Genomic DNA, 19,571 nt, shown 5'->3' with positions numbered 1-19,571 from the left:
TTGCACGTTGGTCAAGAAAAACAAAGGAAGGCTTTTGTTTGTAAATAATTCCCCACATATAATTTCATGGACAAAATTCATATTAAAGCTTAAAAGGAATTAATCAGTAAGTCTGATTTTTTTAAAAAACAAATGAGTTGAGCTTTGAGTGTATATTCTTAATAATAAATAGTTGAGGGGCACCTGGGTGGCTCAGTCAGTTAAGCATCTGACTCTTGGTTTTTGGCTCAGGTCATGATCTCATGGGTCGTGGGATTGTAAGATCAAGGTGAGTATAATCGGGCTCTGCGCTCACGGAGAGTCTTCTTGAAAATTCTCTCCTTCTGCCCCTCCCTGCCACTCACTCGCTCACACTCTCTCTCTCTTTCTAAAAAAAAATAAAAAAAAATAAATCTCAAAAAAAATATTCGAGTGAGAACTGTGCATTTCTCCTTTCTGGGGACATTGGCATGGGTTTCAAGATTATGATGCATTGTACTTGGCTTTACTCTTAAACATTTACTCAGCCATTCTTTCATTCATTCAACAAATATCTGCCGAGTACACAAATACAGTATATCCTTGGAGAAGAGATAAAGTATATTTAAACAGCTGTAGCAAAGTGGAGCACAGTTTTGGAAGAACACAAAAGAAGGTGAGATTGTTGGGGAGAACCAACTTCTTTTTCGGATGGAAGCGCCATCTGGGCTTGAAGGATCTGAAAGTGGCTGGCAGAGCATTTAGGGCGAGAAAGGAGGGGTGAAGGCATGAGCATGTACAGGGGGCAAGGTAGGAGTAGGAGAGGTAGGAAATCAGGACAATTGGGGCCAGATCACAGGGCCTTTGGCACTGGGCTAAGTGGTCAGTACTCTGGGCAATGGGGAAACTGTTGAAGGTTTTTATGAAGGTAGTGACATCATCTTGTAGCAACCTGTCAAATGAAACTTGTCAGGCCAGGACCCAGAGGACTGTAGCTTTCTGTACTGACCATGAGGTTTTCAAGAGTTCCCTGGAAGCATTAAGCGTAAGACCTGGTTCTCAAGGACAATTCCCCACTCTAACATCTGGGCCTTGGTAACCTGTGCTCCTTTCTGGTGAGTGGGGCCGTGGTGGCCAGCTTGGGCTCAGCCTCTCATGTTCTGCTCCATCAGCCCTGGACTCACTCTGGCCAATCCCCAGGACCTGCCTCTGCCATACTGACCAAGCTTTGGCTTATTTCCCATGCCCCCCACCCCCCCAGGATCTCTGTATCAGCACTGGCATTCCCCATCTCCCGCTCTGGTTTTGACTTTTCTTGTTCCTCTTTTAGAGCTGAGAGCTAGCACTTTTGTTGTTGTTTGTTTGTTTATGTCCCCCCTGTGATACTGAGGGCAGATTAAGAGACTTTTACAGTGTTGAAGGTGTGCTGGTTGGGATGGGGCCAAGGGGGTGGGTCAAGAAATATTGTAGGAAGAGAAGGGACAAGATCTGATGATTGCTGATGATTGAATACGAGCACAAAGGAGAAGGAATCAAAAACTGAAATCGTACAGTTTTTCAGGCTGTACGAATTCAAACAGCTTTAAGGGGGCCAGAAGATGCTTTTCTGACTTTTACAATATCAAACTGAACCTAAGTGTTATAGACAGAGCTGTTGAAGAGTGTTCTTTCAGCTTTGGTACTGATTAGCCTGAAGCGTGTTATGAGCAGCTTGGTTGAGTTAGTTGTACTAACACAATGCCCCGCACAGGCTGCAATTATTGAGTAGGACTGGAAGAAATATACCTATGCGGAAAATGTGGAAGAAGCCTCCATTGGTTCTAGTCTTTCTATTATTGATTAGCCTATTTTTAGTGAAAAAAAGTGCTCTCTTTTACAATTTAGGAAAAGGAATGTGATACTAAATCGCAGCAGGGGTTGAGGGGGCAGGGGGAGGATGAAGGCAGTTCAATACTCAAGAATATTGAAAACTGGAAAACAAGCTGCTTTTGGCTAAGGTTATTTTATGTGGTGTCTGTGGGCTGATCCACTTATTGAAATATTTTCATAGTGGAATATTAAATACTAGTAATAATAGTCAAAATTTATTGAGCAACTAGTGTCAGGCAGTACTCTAGGCACTTTTTTACCTACAGAATAATATCTCACTTAATCTTCACAAAACCAGTGAAAATGGGCAATTTACCCATTTTACGTGAGAAAATTGAGGCTCAGGGAGAGAGAGGCTCAATGTAACACAGTAACTAACTCATGCTTTTCACTCTGGTTCATTAATACCAATGTTTTATTTAGATGGTTTTCATTTAGGAATGTACTGAGGGTCCCGTATGTGCTGGTAAGTGTTCCTGAAACATCTGTGAAAATGTAGGTTATGTTTGTTTCAAACCTGCAATGAGTGGGATACTGAACAGCCGTTCGGTATGCAGCTGGGCAGGATGACCCCAGTTGAAGAGTTACACAAGACAGCCTGCTTTTATCTTCTCCCTGATTCCTTAATTCAGCTTCAGGACCTTCCCCTGGCAGTTGGCTTGGGTGCTCATCACGATTATCATCATTGATTTAATTACTATTGATTATTGAGCACTTTCTATGTGCCAGCTACCATGCTGAGCAGTTTACTGCATTATTTCATGAATAACTACAATAACACTATGAGAATGCTCCTCTTGTCTTCATTTTATATGAGGGGAATTAACTTGCATAAGGTCCCACTGCTGGTAAGTAGCAGAGATGGCATTCAAACCCAAGTCTTTCTGACTCCAGAGTCCATCTTCCTAACCAAAGTGTATTTTGCCCCAACACTAGGCTTTTCTCTAAATGTCAAGATCTGGACTTCGGTGTTCCTATATTTGGGTTTAGATAGGCTTACTCTAAAATCTAGATACCTTTTGAGAATCGCTTTAGGTTCTTTTCCCCCTAGAACTTATGATATTTTTAGCTGTTTCATTCACATTTTGAACCAGTCATTAGGTTAATTACCAAAGGAAGCTGTAATCCCTTTCTTATAAATGCTGCCTGGTGGAAGATGTGTTGCTACTCAAATTACAGAAGCATTTTTCTCATACACTGGGAGGGAGTGGTGGCATCGTAACACCTCTGTAGAAACAGGGCATCCTTGGGTGAGGCTTTGTGATGTGGCAGGAAATCAAGTTTCAAAGCTTTGTAGAGCTCATCATAAAATGGCATCCACCTTCTTTCATTTAAATCCAAATGCTTGCAGGAGTGCAAAAATTAGTATCATAAATTAGCAGGCTGCTCTTCTGTTAGACAAAATAGTGGTCACTTGGTCCCAAAGGGCAAATTTTGTTAATTGTTTATATGTTTTGGTGATGTGACACTCATTCTTATTGTGGGAATTCTTAAAGATATCCTACTCCTATGTAAGAAAATTATAGACAAGGATCTAGAATTTTATTTCTTATGCACTATATAAAAGCTAATAAAAATATTAACCAATTAGATAATTATAAAGCCTGAGTATATTAAAGTATTATGCAAATACTGATTAATAGTCATACCATGGACTCACAGAGCAAGCAAAAGCATGCCTGATTCAAATTATAGGAGCTTTTATTTGCATTTGTACAGAACCTATTATTAATGGGTCTCAAAGCACCTTTCAAGTAATAGTTATTAAAGCCCATAAATATGACCCAAAAATGTCATTTTATTGAGGGGAATAAGCAAGAATTCCCTTTTACCTCAAAAATAGTATGAGATTGAAATGCCTGAGATAAAGGAGGATTCTTCATATAAAGGGATTACTCATACACTATGGGTCTTTGGCTGCTATGAATTCAAGGTTCTCATATTGAATATCTCAATCTATGGGGTTAGAACTCTTCACTTATTTTTGAAATTTTACATGCACAATAGCTCCAAACAGATCTTGCCGGTATGTTATATTTTAATATTTCTCTGTGACTATATCAAATTTGAAAACAAAAATTATGCCAAGTTCACATGAAAGTATTTAAAAATATTTTGGAATGTCATATCAGGTTTATTTTTTCTCAAGATAATATCTTATTCCAAGGACTAACAGTGTGTGAGCACAGTCAGTGGGACCTGTGTTTATTTCTCTACTTTGTAGCAAGTCCTTGACAGGTTGTGAGGATTTCTAATCTGTCTCAGAATATTCCTTTGCCCTTCCTCCCCAATTTCTTTTTCTCCTTTCCCTCCTTTGCAACTTCCCTACTCTCTAAAGCTAAGCACAGGTTGGAAAAGCTCAAGAATATTCCTAGTGTCTGACTCTCCCTCTTCTTCCATCTTGAGTCCTCCAACTGCCCCCTTCCCCACTGTGATTGATCCTAAGCTTTATTTTCTTTTGGTGCTGAGAGATCATAATGCAGTTGCTGGTCACTATTGGAAGACAGCTATACTCATGTTTATACTTCAGTGTCATATAGTTTCCAAGAAAAGTATGGACTAGTGAGCACCTTCCTTTATAGTTAGGGACACTGGAGCCTGGAGAGAATGAAGGACTCAACTGAGGTCATCCAGCTGGTTTCTGTCTCCCTGGAATTGGGACCACAGCTCAGGTCTCTAGACTCTTAAACCAAAGCTTTTCCCTCTACCTCATAGTAATTGTATAAGGCTTTGAGTCACACAAAAAATTTACCCAGAAACACAGGGGGCAGAACTAGAAGAAACAGTTTGTTGATTTTATCCAGGGCTGTGGGTCAGCAAGATGAGGTGGAGTCTCAGGGGTCTGAAGAAAAACAGAATATTGTGTGTGTGGAGTTGAAATGGTGGACCCTGGGATTATTGTGTAAGAGTTGGGTGACTGGAGGTAGAGGGGGATGAAGAGCAAGTTGAAGTGGAGAATCGGGTAAGGTAGAATGGTAGTTGTAGAAAGATTTAGAAGGATGGCTGAGTTTATGGCCTTGGTAATGTGAAAATTTCTATCGGTTACTGGATGGATGGTCCTTAGGGATAGTAGAGTCTCTCAGGATGATGTCAGGGAGAGGGAGAGATAAAGGCACGTATGGCATGTTACAAAGTTCTCGGGGAATGTGAACTCACCACAAATCCCTGGGAAACAGTGGTCTTAGAGGGGTAGATATGTGTCTATTCTGTAAGAGATGCTGTATTTCTAATTTCTAATTTTCATATTTTTCTAGGGAAAACTGAGGCTACTATCAAAAACTTCAGTCCCTACTATAGTCGCCAGTACTCTGTGGCTTTCTGCAATCATGTACGCAGTGAAGTAGAACAGCAAAGAGATTTAACATCACAATTTTTGAAGACCAAGGTAACTATGGACATTTGGTTGACATTTTCTCCCACTGAAGAATGCTTTATAACTCATCATATTTCTGAAATAAACAGTAATTTAAATGGCAGTTTAAAAAAATCTGTTCTCAAATAATTTCATGGTCAAAAAACTCTATCTTCCTAGAAGTTAGAGTGTATGGTTTCTTGTTGATGGTGTAGTCCATATAGAAAGAAAACTAGTATGATCCAATTTTATTGTTTTTCCCACATGATGCTTTAATATCAGGAAATTTGACTTGCTGTAGTGAAGTTCAGTTTTTAAAAAGTCATAATTTTAGTGTCTCATATTATGGGCATTTTTGTTTTGGTCATTGATTAAATATGATTTTTTTCTTCGAGTCCCCTGACTTATTCTTTTTCCTTTGCTCCATGATAATAATTACCCACAACCTCAACACATATTCATTCATTGACACCTACTATGTGTCAGGCCCTATTCCAAGAATTGGGGATCAAGACAAATTCTCTGCTTTCCTGTATATATTTAAAAGTAGGAGACAGTAAACAAATAAAGAAACAAATATCAGGTGATATCAGGTCATAATAAATACTCAAAGAAAAATAAAGCAGGAGCCTTATTTTAGAGAAAATGATCAGAGAAGCCCTCTGTGAAGATGAAATCTGAGCGGGAACTGGAGTGAAATAAGAGTAGGCTGTGCGAATATCTGCGGGATTTGGAACAGTAAGTGCAAAGGCCCTACAGCAGTCATAAGCACATCAAGAAGGCTATGTGCTAAGAGCAGTGCGAGCAAGGGAGAAAGGATGATAAATGACTACAGAGTGAAAGGGAAGGACCAGACCATGGAGGAGCTGTAGACCATGATAAGGGTCTTTATTTGTAAATATGAAGAGAAGTTATTGGAGGATATCAAGTACAGAGTAACTTGGAATTTTCAGCAATCTCTCTGGCCTCTCTATAGTGAATAGACCATGATGAGGGATAAGAGGGGAACCTGGAGACGGGTGAGGAGGACACAGTAGCAGTGCAAGAGAAGAAGGGTGAAGGCAAGTTGGATGAGGGTGGTGATGGTAGCAGTTGTGAGGAAAGGTCCAAGTCAAAATGGACCTGAGATAGAGCTGCTGGAACTTGCTGATGCGTTGGATAGACGTTATAGGAGAGTGAAAGTCAGGGATGACTACTGGGTTTTTAGCCTGCGCAAATAAGTACATGGAGTTGTCTTTTACTCAGAAGGAAGGGTCCGAGGTGGGTGGGAATCACATGTTCCCTTTTGGCCATGTAAGTTTGAGATGCTTATTTGACATACACCTGTGGAAATAGTGAATAGGTAATTAGTTGACATTTGGAGACCAGGAAAAGAAGGATCCAGCGAGATGGATTGATAAGAAATAGCCTTGCAGGAGGAGAAAATCAGGAAAGAGGAATGTGCCAGAAGGCAAATAAAGAAGGGCTTACAAGAAGGAGGGAGTGATAAATGGGTCAGATACTGCTTAGAATTTAAGTTGACCAATAGATTTAGCAGCATGGGTGTGTAGGGATAACTGAGTGTCATTCCCATAAAAGAGTGATTCTCACAATGTAGGGAGCTTGTTAAAAATGCAAAGTTTGGCCCACACCTCCAGAGATTCTGATATAGTAAGTCTAGGGTAAGGCCACATTTTTAACAAGCGTATCAGTTGATTTGAGTGGCCCAGGTTAAAAAAAAAATGCTGCACATAGAACTATAAAGTTCAGCCTATATATGGGTTCAGTCTCATTTAAAGAGAAGAGTGAGATCCTCTCTTACCTGTTAATAAAGCAAGATAGGAAACGGCCTCTTTTATCTGTCAGGATAGAATAAATTCAGAAGGCAATTTAGTTCATCCCTTAGCCAAGTCTTAAAAAGATTACTGTATCTGTCTTCTCCCTATGCTTCATGTAAATTTTGCTTGAAGGTGGAGGGATACGTTTCTAAAAGCACTTTGATTTTTTTTAATAAAGGGAAAAGAGATATAAATTCAGTGACACATGAAAGACAGGAGGCCCATTCCTGTATTTTGAGATAATACAGGGATTTTACCATGAGACAGGATGGGAGTTATTCCTTACACAGTTAGCCCAAAGGGAGACCTAACTAAGAATCTAGTAGAGACTTCCCTATAGCACATATGTCATCAGGGTTAATAAGAAAGCCTCAAACTTTTACTTAAGTAGAAAGGTAGAACTGCAGTTTGCTGGCTAACCTGCTTGTTCTTCAACCAGAGGGTAAACACAGTCTCTTTGAGGAGCATGCACACGGGGCAAGGGTTTACAGTCTGGGTCCCCAGGGCTTTTAGATCTGGGAAGACCATTGAACATTGACCCTCAAGCCTGTACCTGGAGGTATGGTGGATACAGGAGCAGCCTATTAATTCTCCTGTTTTCAGGGATATTCACAGTGTTGGGGTATACAGCCACAACTTACACTTACCTACCTCTTCCAGAGTTTATCAACGATCCTTAAGTGACAGGTATACAAGGCACAACCTTATTCCTACAATCCCTTCTACCATCCGCTTCTCTTTTTGTAAAATAATGGAGGGAAATGAAAGTCACAAACATATCAATAAGACAAATATTTGCATTTGGTCAGAGGGAGCAGGAAGGGAAAGTATGGAGGGAGGTGGGGGAAGCCACAATTTCCCCAGAATCTCAGCACAAGATAGTTTCTGAAAACATTCCTTGAACTCCCGCGGATAGACTTAGTGATAGCATGCTATGTTATCTTTTGTTGTCATGATTAATGATATTCACCTTCTTTAAAGCCACCATTGGAGCCTGGAATTGTTCTGTATGAAGCAGAGCTATCACAGTTTGCTGAGGACATAAAGAAATGGAAGGAGCGGTACATTGTGGTCAAAAATGATTTTGCTGTGGAGAGCTATGAGAACAAAGAGGTACGATGTTTCCTTGTTTGTAGTGGTTCTTGCAACATTCTTCAACATTGGCTGGGTTGACTGATATGCCCCCTCCTCTGAGACTGATTCCTTCAATAAGCACTCACTCATGCAGCTACTCACTTCAGTTAACATGTTTACTGAATGCCTATGATATGCCAAGTGTTATAGAAGGTTCTGAGCCTCTAACAGAAGATGAAACAGATGCTTGCAGCCCAGCAAGCAAGATAGATTTGGAACGAGTAATTGCAAGGGAGTGTGAAAATAGGTTACACCAAGTGACCAGTGCAGGAGCCCTTCCTAGGATCATTCAGCTTCAAGGTCTTTTTCAGTCACTGCCCTCATATCTCTCCCTCTTGGCTCAATGTCTCCATGTCTTCCTACTGGTAAGCCTCCTATGTGACAAGCGGCTGAGAAGTTACTTAATAAGACTATGACTGCATTTGCATGGGTTCCTAAAAATTCAAACATTTCAAGACTTTATTCTACTTACAGATTTTTTTCATTTAACTTTTTCCTGGTTATCATATGATTTTTCTGTAAAATCATTAGATGGCTATCTAATACAATATGTCTGCAAACTCTGGAGAAAATGAGGTCATGTATAAAGTGCCTAGCACCTGAGAGGACTTCCGTTTTTGTTGGTTCCCATTTCTCTCCCCACATGGTGAGGTCATTTGGTCTAGAGGAAAAAACACTGGGCAGTGAATTGGGAAAATGAAAGTTTAGGTTGGGCCTCAGTTACACCAGAGAGTGAGGCTGAATGATCCCACTGGTTCCTTCCCGATCTTGCACTGTACACATTTTTAGAGTACATAGATCCTCAAGCTCCTTTTGGAGTGAATGTTTATCAGTTAAAGGTGGTACCAGGTTTAAAACTCTGCTTTCTTGACTCCAAGTTTAAGAACAGTCAGGACAACCTCCATGGATACTTGGAGTAATACCTCGGATGCTAAAGCATTAGGAAGAGGCTTCAGATTGACAAGTCAATGTGCTTCCTTTCCATTTCTGATGGGAAATAGAAATAAAATACAGTTTGAACTTATTCCACAGGCTACCAGGCAAAGTTGAAGTGCTCTCCTGGGTAGTCTTATTCAACATTCATTAAGCTAATATCTTCTCTGCTTATCTATATCAGGACTTTATTCAACACTTGATTTGCTCTCAGACGCAAATTATCAATGCACTACATACAATAATGATAATGATAATAAATCACCTCCGGGGTACCTGGGTGGCTCAGTTGGTTAAGCATCTGACTTCTGCTCAGATCACGATCCCGGGGTCCTGGGACTGAGTCACATGTTGGGTTCCCTCTCTCTCTGCTCCTTCTCCCACTTGTGCTCTCTCTTTCAAATAAATAAATAAAATCCTAAAATAAAATAAATCACCTCATATTTTGTATGGCACATTACAATGTTCTGTCAGGGAAGCTTGAGAAGAGGCAGTAGAGCATAATGGTTAATATAAGGTGCTTTGAATCACACCTTTGCCAGTTACTAGATATGTGCCCTTGCATAAGTTATAAATCTCCTTGAGCCGCTATTTTCTCATCTTTAAATGGTGAGCATGATCCATCCCTTCGTCACCATGTTGTTGTAAGGGTTAAATAAATGAACATATTAAAGCACTTAGCATATGGCCAACCACTGGTACAGCCGTTACAGTATGATTACTACTATTTGAGAGGAAACACTCATAGAGCTTGCTCTTGGATTTATTAGGGTTTTCACCACATTTGGCACTAACTGAACTTTTAATTTTGAATCAGATTTTGGTTTTTTCCTTCTTTTCATTTTTTCAAGCTTGCTCCTTCAACTTGCAATTTATGGACTATATTGCTTTCTTTGCTTTGCTCATCATTAACTTGTTCAGGTTGGGTGCCTGGGTGGCTCAGTTGATTGGGCGACTGCCTTCGGCTCAGGTCATGATCCTGGAGTTCAGGGATCAAGTCCTGCATCGGGCTCTCTGCTCAGCAGGGAGTCTGCTTCTCCCTCTGACCCTCCCCCTCTCATGCTCTATCTCATTCCCTCTCTCAAATAAATAAATAAAATCTTTAAAAAAAATAAACTTGTTCAGGTTGTTAAGATATGGTCACTGAATTTGGTAATAACTACATATTTTTTTAAAAACTTGGAAATTTTACAGGGGTGCCTGCAGAGCACCTCAGGGGCGCTTCAGTTTGTTAAAAACTTGGAAATTTTTTAAAAGTGCCCATGCAGTTTGTCATAATTCCTCAAAGTTTTAATAATATTCTGTTTTTTTAATTTATAGAAGGGCATTTTTTTATTATACCTAAGACTTATATATTAAGTACCTATAAATTGCCTATTGTTTCATTGAGAGTCTGGTTTTGGAAGGTAATTAAGCAGGAAAAAATGAAGCGTTCTCATTCAATAATCATGCCCTACTTCCTGTACACTTTCTGGACAGACTGGGTATGAATCTGAGATTTGTCACCAACTCACTGCTGGGCCATTGACAAGTTCTTTGAGCTTCATTTTTCTCATTTATAAAATGGAGAAAATAACTAACTCATAGCACTGTTTTGAGGATTAAATAACATAAAGTTTATAAAAGTCCAGATTGGGGCCTGTTAGAAAAAATAACGCGATTCAGTCTGAGCTGAACTGCTCTTAGACTTTCTCAGTCACAACTTTAGATTCTTCTCTGTTGTGCTCTGGGTCCCTCGTGTGCTTAAGCAGTTGAGTAGGGGTTCTTACAAATGGAAAGCAACCAGGGCGCCTGGGTGGCTTGGTTGGTTGAGCATCTGCCTTCAGCTTAGGTCATGATTCCGGGGTCCTGGGATGAGTCCCCCATCGGGCTCCCTGCTCCTGGGAGAGTCTTCTTCTCCCTCTAACTCTCCCCCCTGCTTGTGATCTCTCTTTCATGCTCTTTCTCTCAAATAAAAAATCTTAAAAAAAAAAAAAAGGAAAACAACCTTCTTAAGTATGCAAGAATTTGTTTTGGGGCTTCTGGGTGGCTCAGTCTCTTAAGCGTCTGGCTTTGGCTCAGGTCATGATCCCAGGGTCCTGGTTTGAGCCCTGCCTCGGGCTCTCTGCTCTGCAGGGAGTCTGCTTCTCCCTCTCCCTCTGCTCTGCCCCACTCTGTACTCTCTCTCTGTCTCAAATAAAAAAATCTTCAAAAATGTTTAAAAAGAAAATAATTTGTTTTGTTTGGGACTCTTCACTCGCCATCTTATTGATGGAGAATGTGTTATTGTTATTCTGATTTTGTTGCCCTGGTCAACATTATTTTAGTTTTCCCCAAAAGCATACTCTAGATTTTGGGTCGTACAGTTTCTTGGTATCAATTCTCAATTTGCATTGAGGCTGTTATTCTCAAAATTTTGCCTTGACGTAAGCCCTCCCATCAGAGGCACATACTTCAATTTTACCTTATCTGTCTATCCTCATGAGTGGATCTGCCACACAAACTGCTCTGGAGTGGTAGCAATTCTCTGCACTTCTTCTTTTTTTTAAGATTCCATTTAATTATTTGAGAGAGAGATAGTGAGCGAGAGCACAAGCAGGGGGTGGACAGAGGGAGAAGCAGGCTCCCCGCTGAGCAAGGAGGCCGAAGCTGGACTTCATCGCAGGACACTGGGATGACGACCTGGGACAAAGGCAGATACCTGACCAACTGAGCCAACCAGGCGCCCCTCTTTGCCCCTCTTTTACATTTCCCAAACAGCAGAGCTTTTTGTCTGCTGGCTAGAATTTGTTCTGTTGTCATGATGGTGCATTTCCCTCCCAGATCATTTTACTGCAAAACAGTCTCATGTGGTGTCATGTCTTATCATGACAACACTTTTCTGTTTTGGGTGAAAATCCATGGCAACCATCATTACAATTTTATGTCCCCCATGTCATTCGACATCGGTCCCCAAGCCTTTTGTGCAGGGAGTATCTACATGCATCATCACCCTTGTGGTTATGAGAATGATTCAGGTGCTAGCATCTGAAATGCTAAGTGTGGTGCAGGATTTCTAGAAGTTACTAAGATGTTTTCCCCACTTGAGAAACATACCTAGAGTGAATCTCCTGAGATTAAGGACTCTGATTTACCATTTTGTGACCATCACTAAAGTACTTTGCAAGTCACAGGTACACAAAACATATTTTTTAAATATGTGGTTCTTCCTCAGAGACATAGTGTAGGAATTATCTCTGAGTGTGTGTGTGCCTGTGTCTCTTTCTAATATTCTTGGCATTTTCCAAAAATCCAAATGGGGGGAAAAATCACCTATTTATGCCTTTTTCTCCCCAGGCCTATCAGAGAGGAGCGACTCCTAAAAGCCGAATTCTTCCAGCTGGTGGCAAGGTGTTAACCTCAGAAGATGAATATAATTTGTTATCTGATCGGTTCTTCCCAGACCCTATTGGTGAGTCGCTGAGCATTCTTTCTCAAGGCAAAATTCCAACACTGGCTTTGTTTTGATAGACCAGTGGTTCTCAATGGGGGAAGGGGATTTTGCAGGACATTTGGTAGTGTCTGGAGACATTTCTGGTTGTCACAACTTGGGAGGCTGGTGCTACAAGCATTTAGTGGGTAGAGGGCAGCATGCTATACTGCACAGGATAGCCCCTGACAATGAAATATCTGTAGTTGAATAGTTGCTGAGGTTGAGAAACTTTGGGCTAGCCACACATTCTCTGTAGACACATGGAAGATTGTCATTTCTCTAATTTGGGTAAACATTTTACCACTTCTGTTATTTTAAATCACATTCAGTAATACACAAGGCAGGTACTGTGTTTCTAGCCCATGGAAAATGTACCATTCATCTGTCAGGCATCTTGAGGCTTTGAAATATATGCCAGCTTTAATTGCACCATACAGAGCAGCAGAAACAAATAGGTAGGGCCCTATTTCTATGAAATATACAATCCCACCTTTAAGCAAGCAAGTCCAGACCTGTCAGAATATTATTTTTATAATTTTAGGATGATATGCAATAAAATATCCTGAGTTGACAAAATAACAAGTCACTCATAGCTACTGTATAAAAATAGCATTGCATTAATCTGTAAGTAATAACTAAGTAATAACTGATTGCTGTCATGGAAAGAGTATTGAACTATAAATTTAGAGGCTGGATTTTTATCTAGTTCTGTGACACTTATCAATGTTTTCCCTAGCCATTGTTGAGCCTCTCTGGTTTCTGATTCTCTAATTCTAGGCCCTTGAACTTAAAAATCTAGAAGGATCTTTCCAGCTCTAACGTTCTTGGATTCTCATTTATTCTACTTTTTGCATTAGAGAAAGTGATGGATAATATAGAGACCAAATAGCACGTTTCATAGAGATTCACGAACTGTGGATAATAACTCCATCTGGCTTTGTGTAAATCATACCACACAGTAATTACTTGGTTTCTTGAAGAGAGCCCTGGTTCTTATTAATGGGCATAATCATATCATTAGGATTTATGGAGAAAAATGTAGTCATTTTATCAATTGTTATTTTGGTATAGAATGCTTAGCATAGTGTTTTTAATAGCACTATTATAGGATTAGTACATGGACCATAAACCTAGATTAACAAACTCTTACTAAGTAATTCAAGCTAAAACAACACTTTATGTGCACTATACATATTATTATATTTTCTTTCAACATCTACTTGTATGTCATCTTGGCTCTGGAGCTGCTGCTAGAAATGGGAATGGCAACTTGATGACTCTTCAGAATTTCTCCAGCAGAACTTTTCAATGAAATCAGTCAGAATAGACAATACATTTATTGGTTTATTGGTGAAATCATATCAGAAGAAATGAATAGGAATAAAAAACACAAGGCCTGTGTGACTAATGCCATTTGACCCAAGGCTTCGGATTGGGGTATTTCAAGGACTTTTTTGTATTGAATGGTGTGGCCCTCTGAGTTTTAAAAATAGAATATTCTACAGTAGATCATTTGTGATATCTTTGTAACTCAACTCGGAAAAAATGCAGATCAATGGCATCTGGAAAATTGTTGTAAAATGTTAAATGAGAGATAACTAGAGGCTAAGAAGAATTTTATGGGGCTTGAAGCTTTTATATGCAAAGGGTCAGTGTTGCTTTTGAGTTGTTTGTACAAAACTGTGACATCTTGGAAAGGGTGAGGGGAATTGTATCATAAAACCATGTGGATCAGGAAGACTCACTGTGTGATACTAATTCAGCTGGAAAGAATAAAGGCACAATACAGATAGGAGGTATTAACCTCACTTGAGAAAAAGCACTAGAGGATATGAATAAATATGTCCTCTTTACACAGTATTCTACTAAGATGATGTATCAATAATGCCTTCATATTTTGCTAAAGTGATTCACTTATGTGACATTTGTTAGTTAGCATCTAGTTTGCTGCAAACAACAAAAGACTCAAATACGTAAGGCTTTATTCTTTTGCTAAAAATATTTTGGATATTCCAAGTCCAGGGCTGGTATAGCAGTTCCATTAAATGTCAGGGACTCTTTTTAGCTTTCTCTCCCTTTATCTCTAGGTTGTGGCCCTAAATGATATAATCAGTATCAGTTGGAGCGTCAGTCATGGTTTTCTCATTCCAGACAGCAGGCAGGAGAAAAGAGAAGGTGGGGACATTCCTCTTTTTAAGGATCCTTCCAGGAAGTTTCACTGCCACTTCGGTTTCTATCCCATTAACCAGAACTTAGTGGCTGGGGCCCACCAAGCTGTAATGGAAGCTGGAAATGTAATCTTTATCGTACACAGTCACTTGCTCAAATGAAATTTGGGGATTTTATAACTAAGAATGGAATGTTGGTGCGACAAGGAGATTTTATTAAAGCACGGGGACGGCCCCGTGGGCAGAAAGAGCTGCTGCACTGAGGTTGGAGGAATGGCTGATTATATACTTGGGAGTTGGGGGAAGTAAGGGACAAAGGGAGGTGTCCAAAAGGACTTTCATATGCTAAAGAAGATTTCAGGATACTGGAGGCTTGTTTTTCCTTCTAGTAAGGCATTAACATTAAGACAGCTGGGAGCTTCCTGGAGCAATGTTATACTCTATCTCAGGTCCTTGTCAATGGGCTGCAGGTCTAAAGAAATTCAATTTTGTTTACTTTCCCTTCTGCCTCAGTTTTCCACATCACTCATGGAAGGGAGGGTGATGTTAGGGCTCCAGAAAATTGAGTTACGAGTTATGGGTCTCTGAAAGTTAAGCTATTGATAAGAATGCTTTTTCCTTGCAAATCACTAAGACATTGGTAAAGTGATGGGAGACTCATGTCCGGCAGGACTGTGATCTCTGTCAGTTAACGATCTGTTTTTTCCCTTTCCTTAGTTTTAGGGCAGCTAGGACTCCCTGAGAAATGGAGTGGGGAGGGGGCAGTTTGCTTGGTCCTCAGCTTGACCTCTGCTCCCTCATCAGATATGTGTGACAACTAGGTCTGTGCTACCGAATTTAATCATTGATTAATTCGTTCGTACAGTGATTCATTCTTCTATTATGTGCCAGGGAGTTTGTGAGGTACTGGTGCGCCAAAGTTTGTGCCTCTAGCGCATTCTACTTTGTTACCTTCCGATTTCAGGACATTGAACCAGAGTCCCCATATATGCCCCAGGAAACCTATTTTTTATTTATCCAATCTTGATTTATTAATTTGCTGGTAGCAAGACTCTGTCCTGGAGTCTCCCATGTGGCTCTGATCCACTGTTGGGTATGTCTAGTGCTTTCGGTGGCCTCTGAGAGGGTCCTTTTGTCCTTCCCTTCCCTGAGATTGGTGCCCATTTTATGTAGGTAGAGAGCACAAGCTAATAAGCTGGGGGTCATTTAGCCAAGCATAACATCATATGACGGGAATGCATGGAAGGGAATAAAATTTAGGTAGGGATCTGAATAGTAGCATGGTTTAACATGAGTTTCTTCGAACTGATTTTGAGGTAAGTGCTAAACGTCCATCGTTTAAAAGTTTTTAAGATTTCCTAGGACAACATAGCACGTTTACTCAACAAACTGTAGTTGAATATCTCCTCGGTTCCACAGCTGTGCTAAGGGCTGAGCATACAAAGATATGTAAGGTGCGGTTTCCATCCTCTTAAGAGCTCCAGGGCACTGGTACTGCTTCCTGGGGAAAGGAACTGTGTGAGAACCAGTGGGAGAGCTCACTCTGAGCCGTCCACCCTGCCCGTCAGACATGAAAAGAGACCTGTACAATATTTAGGGAGAACAAGGTAGGAGAACAAGAAAGACCCAAGACCAACAAGGAGAACAAGAAAGACCCAACCCTTTCTCTAGGGGCACGGGGAGGTGCCAACAGAGATGCCCCAGAGGAGCAGCTTTTGAACTGACTTTTAAAGGATGAATGAGAATCTTCTAGGAGAAAGCATGGTGTAAAGGATAGAGGAAAAGGTAATAGGACCTGCAGAAACAACATTCCATATTATGGAATGGAGGACCACGCCAAAGGAGAACAGAGACTAGTCAAAATGGGACAGAACAGGGCAAAAACACCAACACTTCGCAGGGGGATGGAGAAAAGGGGCAGAGGAACCAATAAAGCTGACCATGAAGAAACAATTTTCAAAAAGCACAAAGGACACCAGGAGAGAGGTGATCCTGCAAGTCAAGGGGAGAGAACCTTTTCAAAAGAAGGGGTAAACAGCAGCAACAGACACTTCAGATCAGGTTAAAAGTTTTAGATAATGAGGAAAAAAAAGGCTTAGGTAATGAAGAAGAAGCCACAGGCTGGCAGTTAGGACATCAGTGACCTCAGCCATGGGGTTTTGGGGCTGGTGGGGCAGGAAGCCGACTGAGGCAGGAAGAAGCAAGTGCTGGGTTGGCAGCGACAGGGAGGAGCCAGGGAGCGCAGGGCAGAGAGAGAGCAGCCTGGTGGAATGGGCGCCTGTGGGGACGGGAGGGTGAGTGGCTGCGCAGGCCGACCTGTGAGCCTCAAGAGGGCCAGCGGGGCCACCCAGACTCTGCGGATCCTTGATAGGAGGAAGTTGAGAAAGACGATGTCTGGTGGCCTTGGCTGTCCCTGTCAGGGAGGGGGCGAAGCCACCTGCTGGAGTGAGACAGTTACCTGTGGAGGGAGTGAGAGGAGCCTGAACTGCCATTTCCTGCCATCCTGGGACGACATCTCATGTCACCTTTCTGTCCCATGGCCCGCCCCAGAGAGCTGCCTTCACGGCCCGAAATAAGTATTTTAAATAAAAGATGCACGTTTTAAAATGTCTTCGTGTTTTCCACATTCCGTTAGCCTCCAGTGAGAAGGAGAACGCTCAGCCCTTCGTGGTCTTGCCCAAGGAATTCCCGGTGTACCTGTGGCAGCCGTTCCTCAGACACGGCTACTTCTGCTTCCACGACGCCGCGGACCAGAAGAAGTTCGGCGCTCTCCTGAGTGACTGCATCAGACACCTAAATCACGGTAGGACACGGCGCCCTCACATGCCCCGCGACGCTGCTTTGGCTCAGGGGACCCTGGTCAGTCGCCGGAAGAACGGTTCCTGGAGCGTGCCGCCCCCCGGAAGGAGGGGAAGTCACGTGACGCAGGGGTTGGTCCGCCCCAGCGCGGTCATGCCGCCGCCGGTTCTTTGGTTAGGTCTGGGAAGCCTCCGCGAAACGGAGTGCGGGGGCCTTATCCCGTGGCACGTGTGAGCCAAACGCATGCATATAATTTTGTGTATCATTCACCCTCTTCCTTTCTTTTGAGGTTTCTTATTGAACACCAAGAATGTTCCAGCTGTCCCTGGTGATTTTAGTCCTTACAACGTTTCTTTTTTTTTTTTTCTCACCTTTATTTCCGAATAACTTGTGCAAAATTTTATGGTACCTACAATCACTGGGCGAACTTCTTGAACACAGATTTTTTTAGTGGCTCCAAGCTCAGATATTCTAATTCGCTGGCTCTCTGGTGGAGCCCCGATTTTCTGACAAGCTGCCCGGCGATGCAGATGCTGCTGGTCCCGGGCCACACCTGGAGTGATGTTGCTTCTCTTTGTCTCTAGGTACGGACTCTAGGTACCATCAGGTCTATAACGGAAAAGACTTTTCATTGCAATATTGCAATGAAACGCAACTCATTGATGAATTGATGTGAATGCTGGTTTTTCTGGAATCCACGGAGTCTTCAGTTACAGATGATTAAGCTCTTTTTGTTCTTTGGCAGCTGGAAAGGCAGTCGTTAGTCAGGTATCATTGAGGGATTATTCTGTGCCAGCCTCGGCAGGTATTAGGAACAGAGTAATGAACCATGCAAAGTCCCTGTCTCGGGGTCTGTATTCAGAGACGAGGGACAACACAAGATAACTTGATAGTTCTCAAAATTAACGTGTCGAGGTGTAACTAGAGGTGAGTACATGGTGAAGAATGGGAGTTCAGTACTTTAGGCTTGTCAGAGGAGGCCTCTTTGAGCAGGTGACGTGTGAGGTGAGTCACCTTCCCCATCAGTGCCTTTTTTTTTGTGATAAGGCTAATGTCATTGTATCTTTAAAGTTCTGAGAATGTCAGTCCCAAAGAGCAGGAGTCACTAAGTGATGTGTGTTGGTCTGTTCTTGATTTTAGCTTGTGTATTGATAGGAAGCTAATGAGAAAATATAATGTCACTGTATTTTGCTATAGCAACTCTGAGTAACGTGCGTCATAATATTGGCTCATAACAAGTTAGGGACTTTATAAAAGCGATACTCTTATTAATATCTTGCTTTGTGGTTTGGATGTTCTAGAGACAAAAAATTGCCCAGCATTGCCTGTTCCGTCTAGCTCATTCTTCAGTACACTTAGACCTCTGTGTGCAGGGCCTGGGTCTAGTATGAACATGCAGTTGGCACTAAACACAAAAACCATGAAGTTTCCTTAAGCAGAGAATGTTCTCTGCCTAGCCAGATGGGACTTGCTTCATTCTCCCTACCATGTACATAATAGGAAATTCCCTGGGGGAGTTTCTGGATGTTAATGTAGCCTGCATTCAGATTCCATTTATGGAAGATTTCAGTCAATTCAAAACCTAACTCCGCTCTCCAGTGTTATCAAAAGCACTAAGATAATGAGGTCTGGTCCCGTTGCTCTCATTTTCCATCACGTTCCTCTATCCAGAAACCACTTTTCCTCACTGCAGCTTTATGCAGACTTGATGGGATGTGGCGTAACTTCCAGTAGCTCCAGGCAGAACCAGAGACCGTCAAAACATTGTAGGGAACAGTCCTTGACTGCTATGGGTCCTTCCCTTCTGGCCTGTTTTTCTGTGTTTTTGACAGCACAATGTACCACCCGTCTTTACTGACTCACCTTTGTTGTTTCTACCTCTACCCGGTATTCGTTGTATGATCTTGAGTAAACCTGTAAGAGGTTTGAGAATAGCGAACCATGATTTTCTTTCCCATAATTACCAGAAGAGTCTAGAAATAGATGTAAAATTAGGGCTCAGGAAAACAGAGTAGGGCTGTCAGCCTGTTGTTGCTGCTCCACTGGCCCTCAAGCCACAACATACGTCTGTTGAGAACTAGCATATTCCA

The 19,571-nt window shown here is 41.6% G+C and overlaps 1 protein-coding gene across 1 annotated transcript in view; it reads left to right on the top strand.

Moving 5' to 3' along the window:
• NIBAN1 (niban apoptosis regulator 1) overlaps positions 1 to 19,571 on the top strand; it is a 152,621-nt gene that overhangs the window by 56,615 nt on the left and 76,435 nt on the right. The window contains exons 2-5 of the mRNA XM_027611592.2: positions 5,082 to 5,212; positions 7,978 to 8,109; positions 12,379 to 12,493; positions 17,318 to 17,485. Of these exons, the coding sequence (XP_027467393.2) occupies positions 5,082 to 5,212; positions 7,978 to 8,109; positions 12,379 to 12,493; positions 17,318 to 17,485 (546 nt within the window). The remainder of the gene's footprint in view (positions 1 to 5,081; positions 5,213 to 7,977; positions 8,110 to 12,378; positions 12,494 to 17,317; positions 17,486 to 19,571) is intronic.

The sequence above is a fragment of the Zalophus californianus genome, chromosome 10 (genome assembly GCF_009762305.2).
Source record: "Zalophus californianus isolate mZalCal1 chromosome 10, mZalCal1.pri.v2, whole genome shotgun sequence".
Lineage (NCBI taxonomy): Eukaryota > Metazoa > Chordata > Mammalia > Carnivora > Otariidae > Zalophus > Zalophus californianus.
The sequence above is the reverse complement of the archived record's forward strand: the minus strand, read 5'-3'. Positions and strand labels throughout refer to the sequence as shown.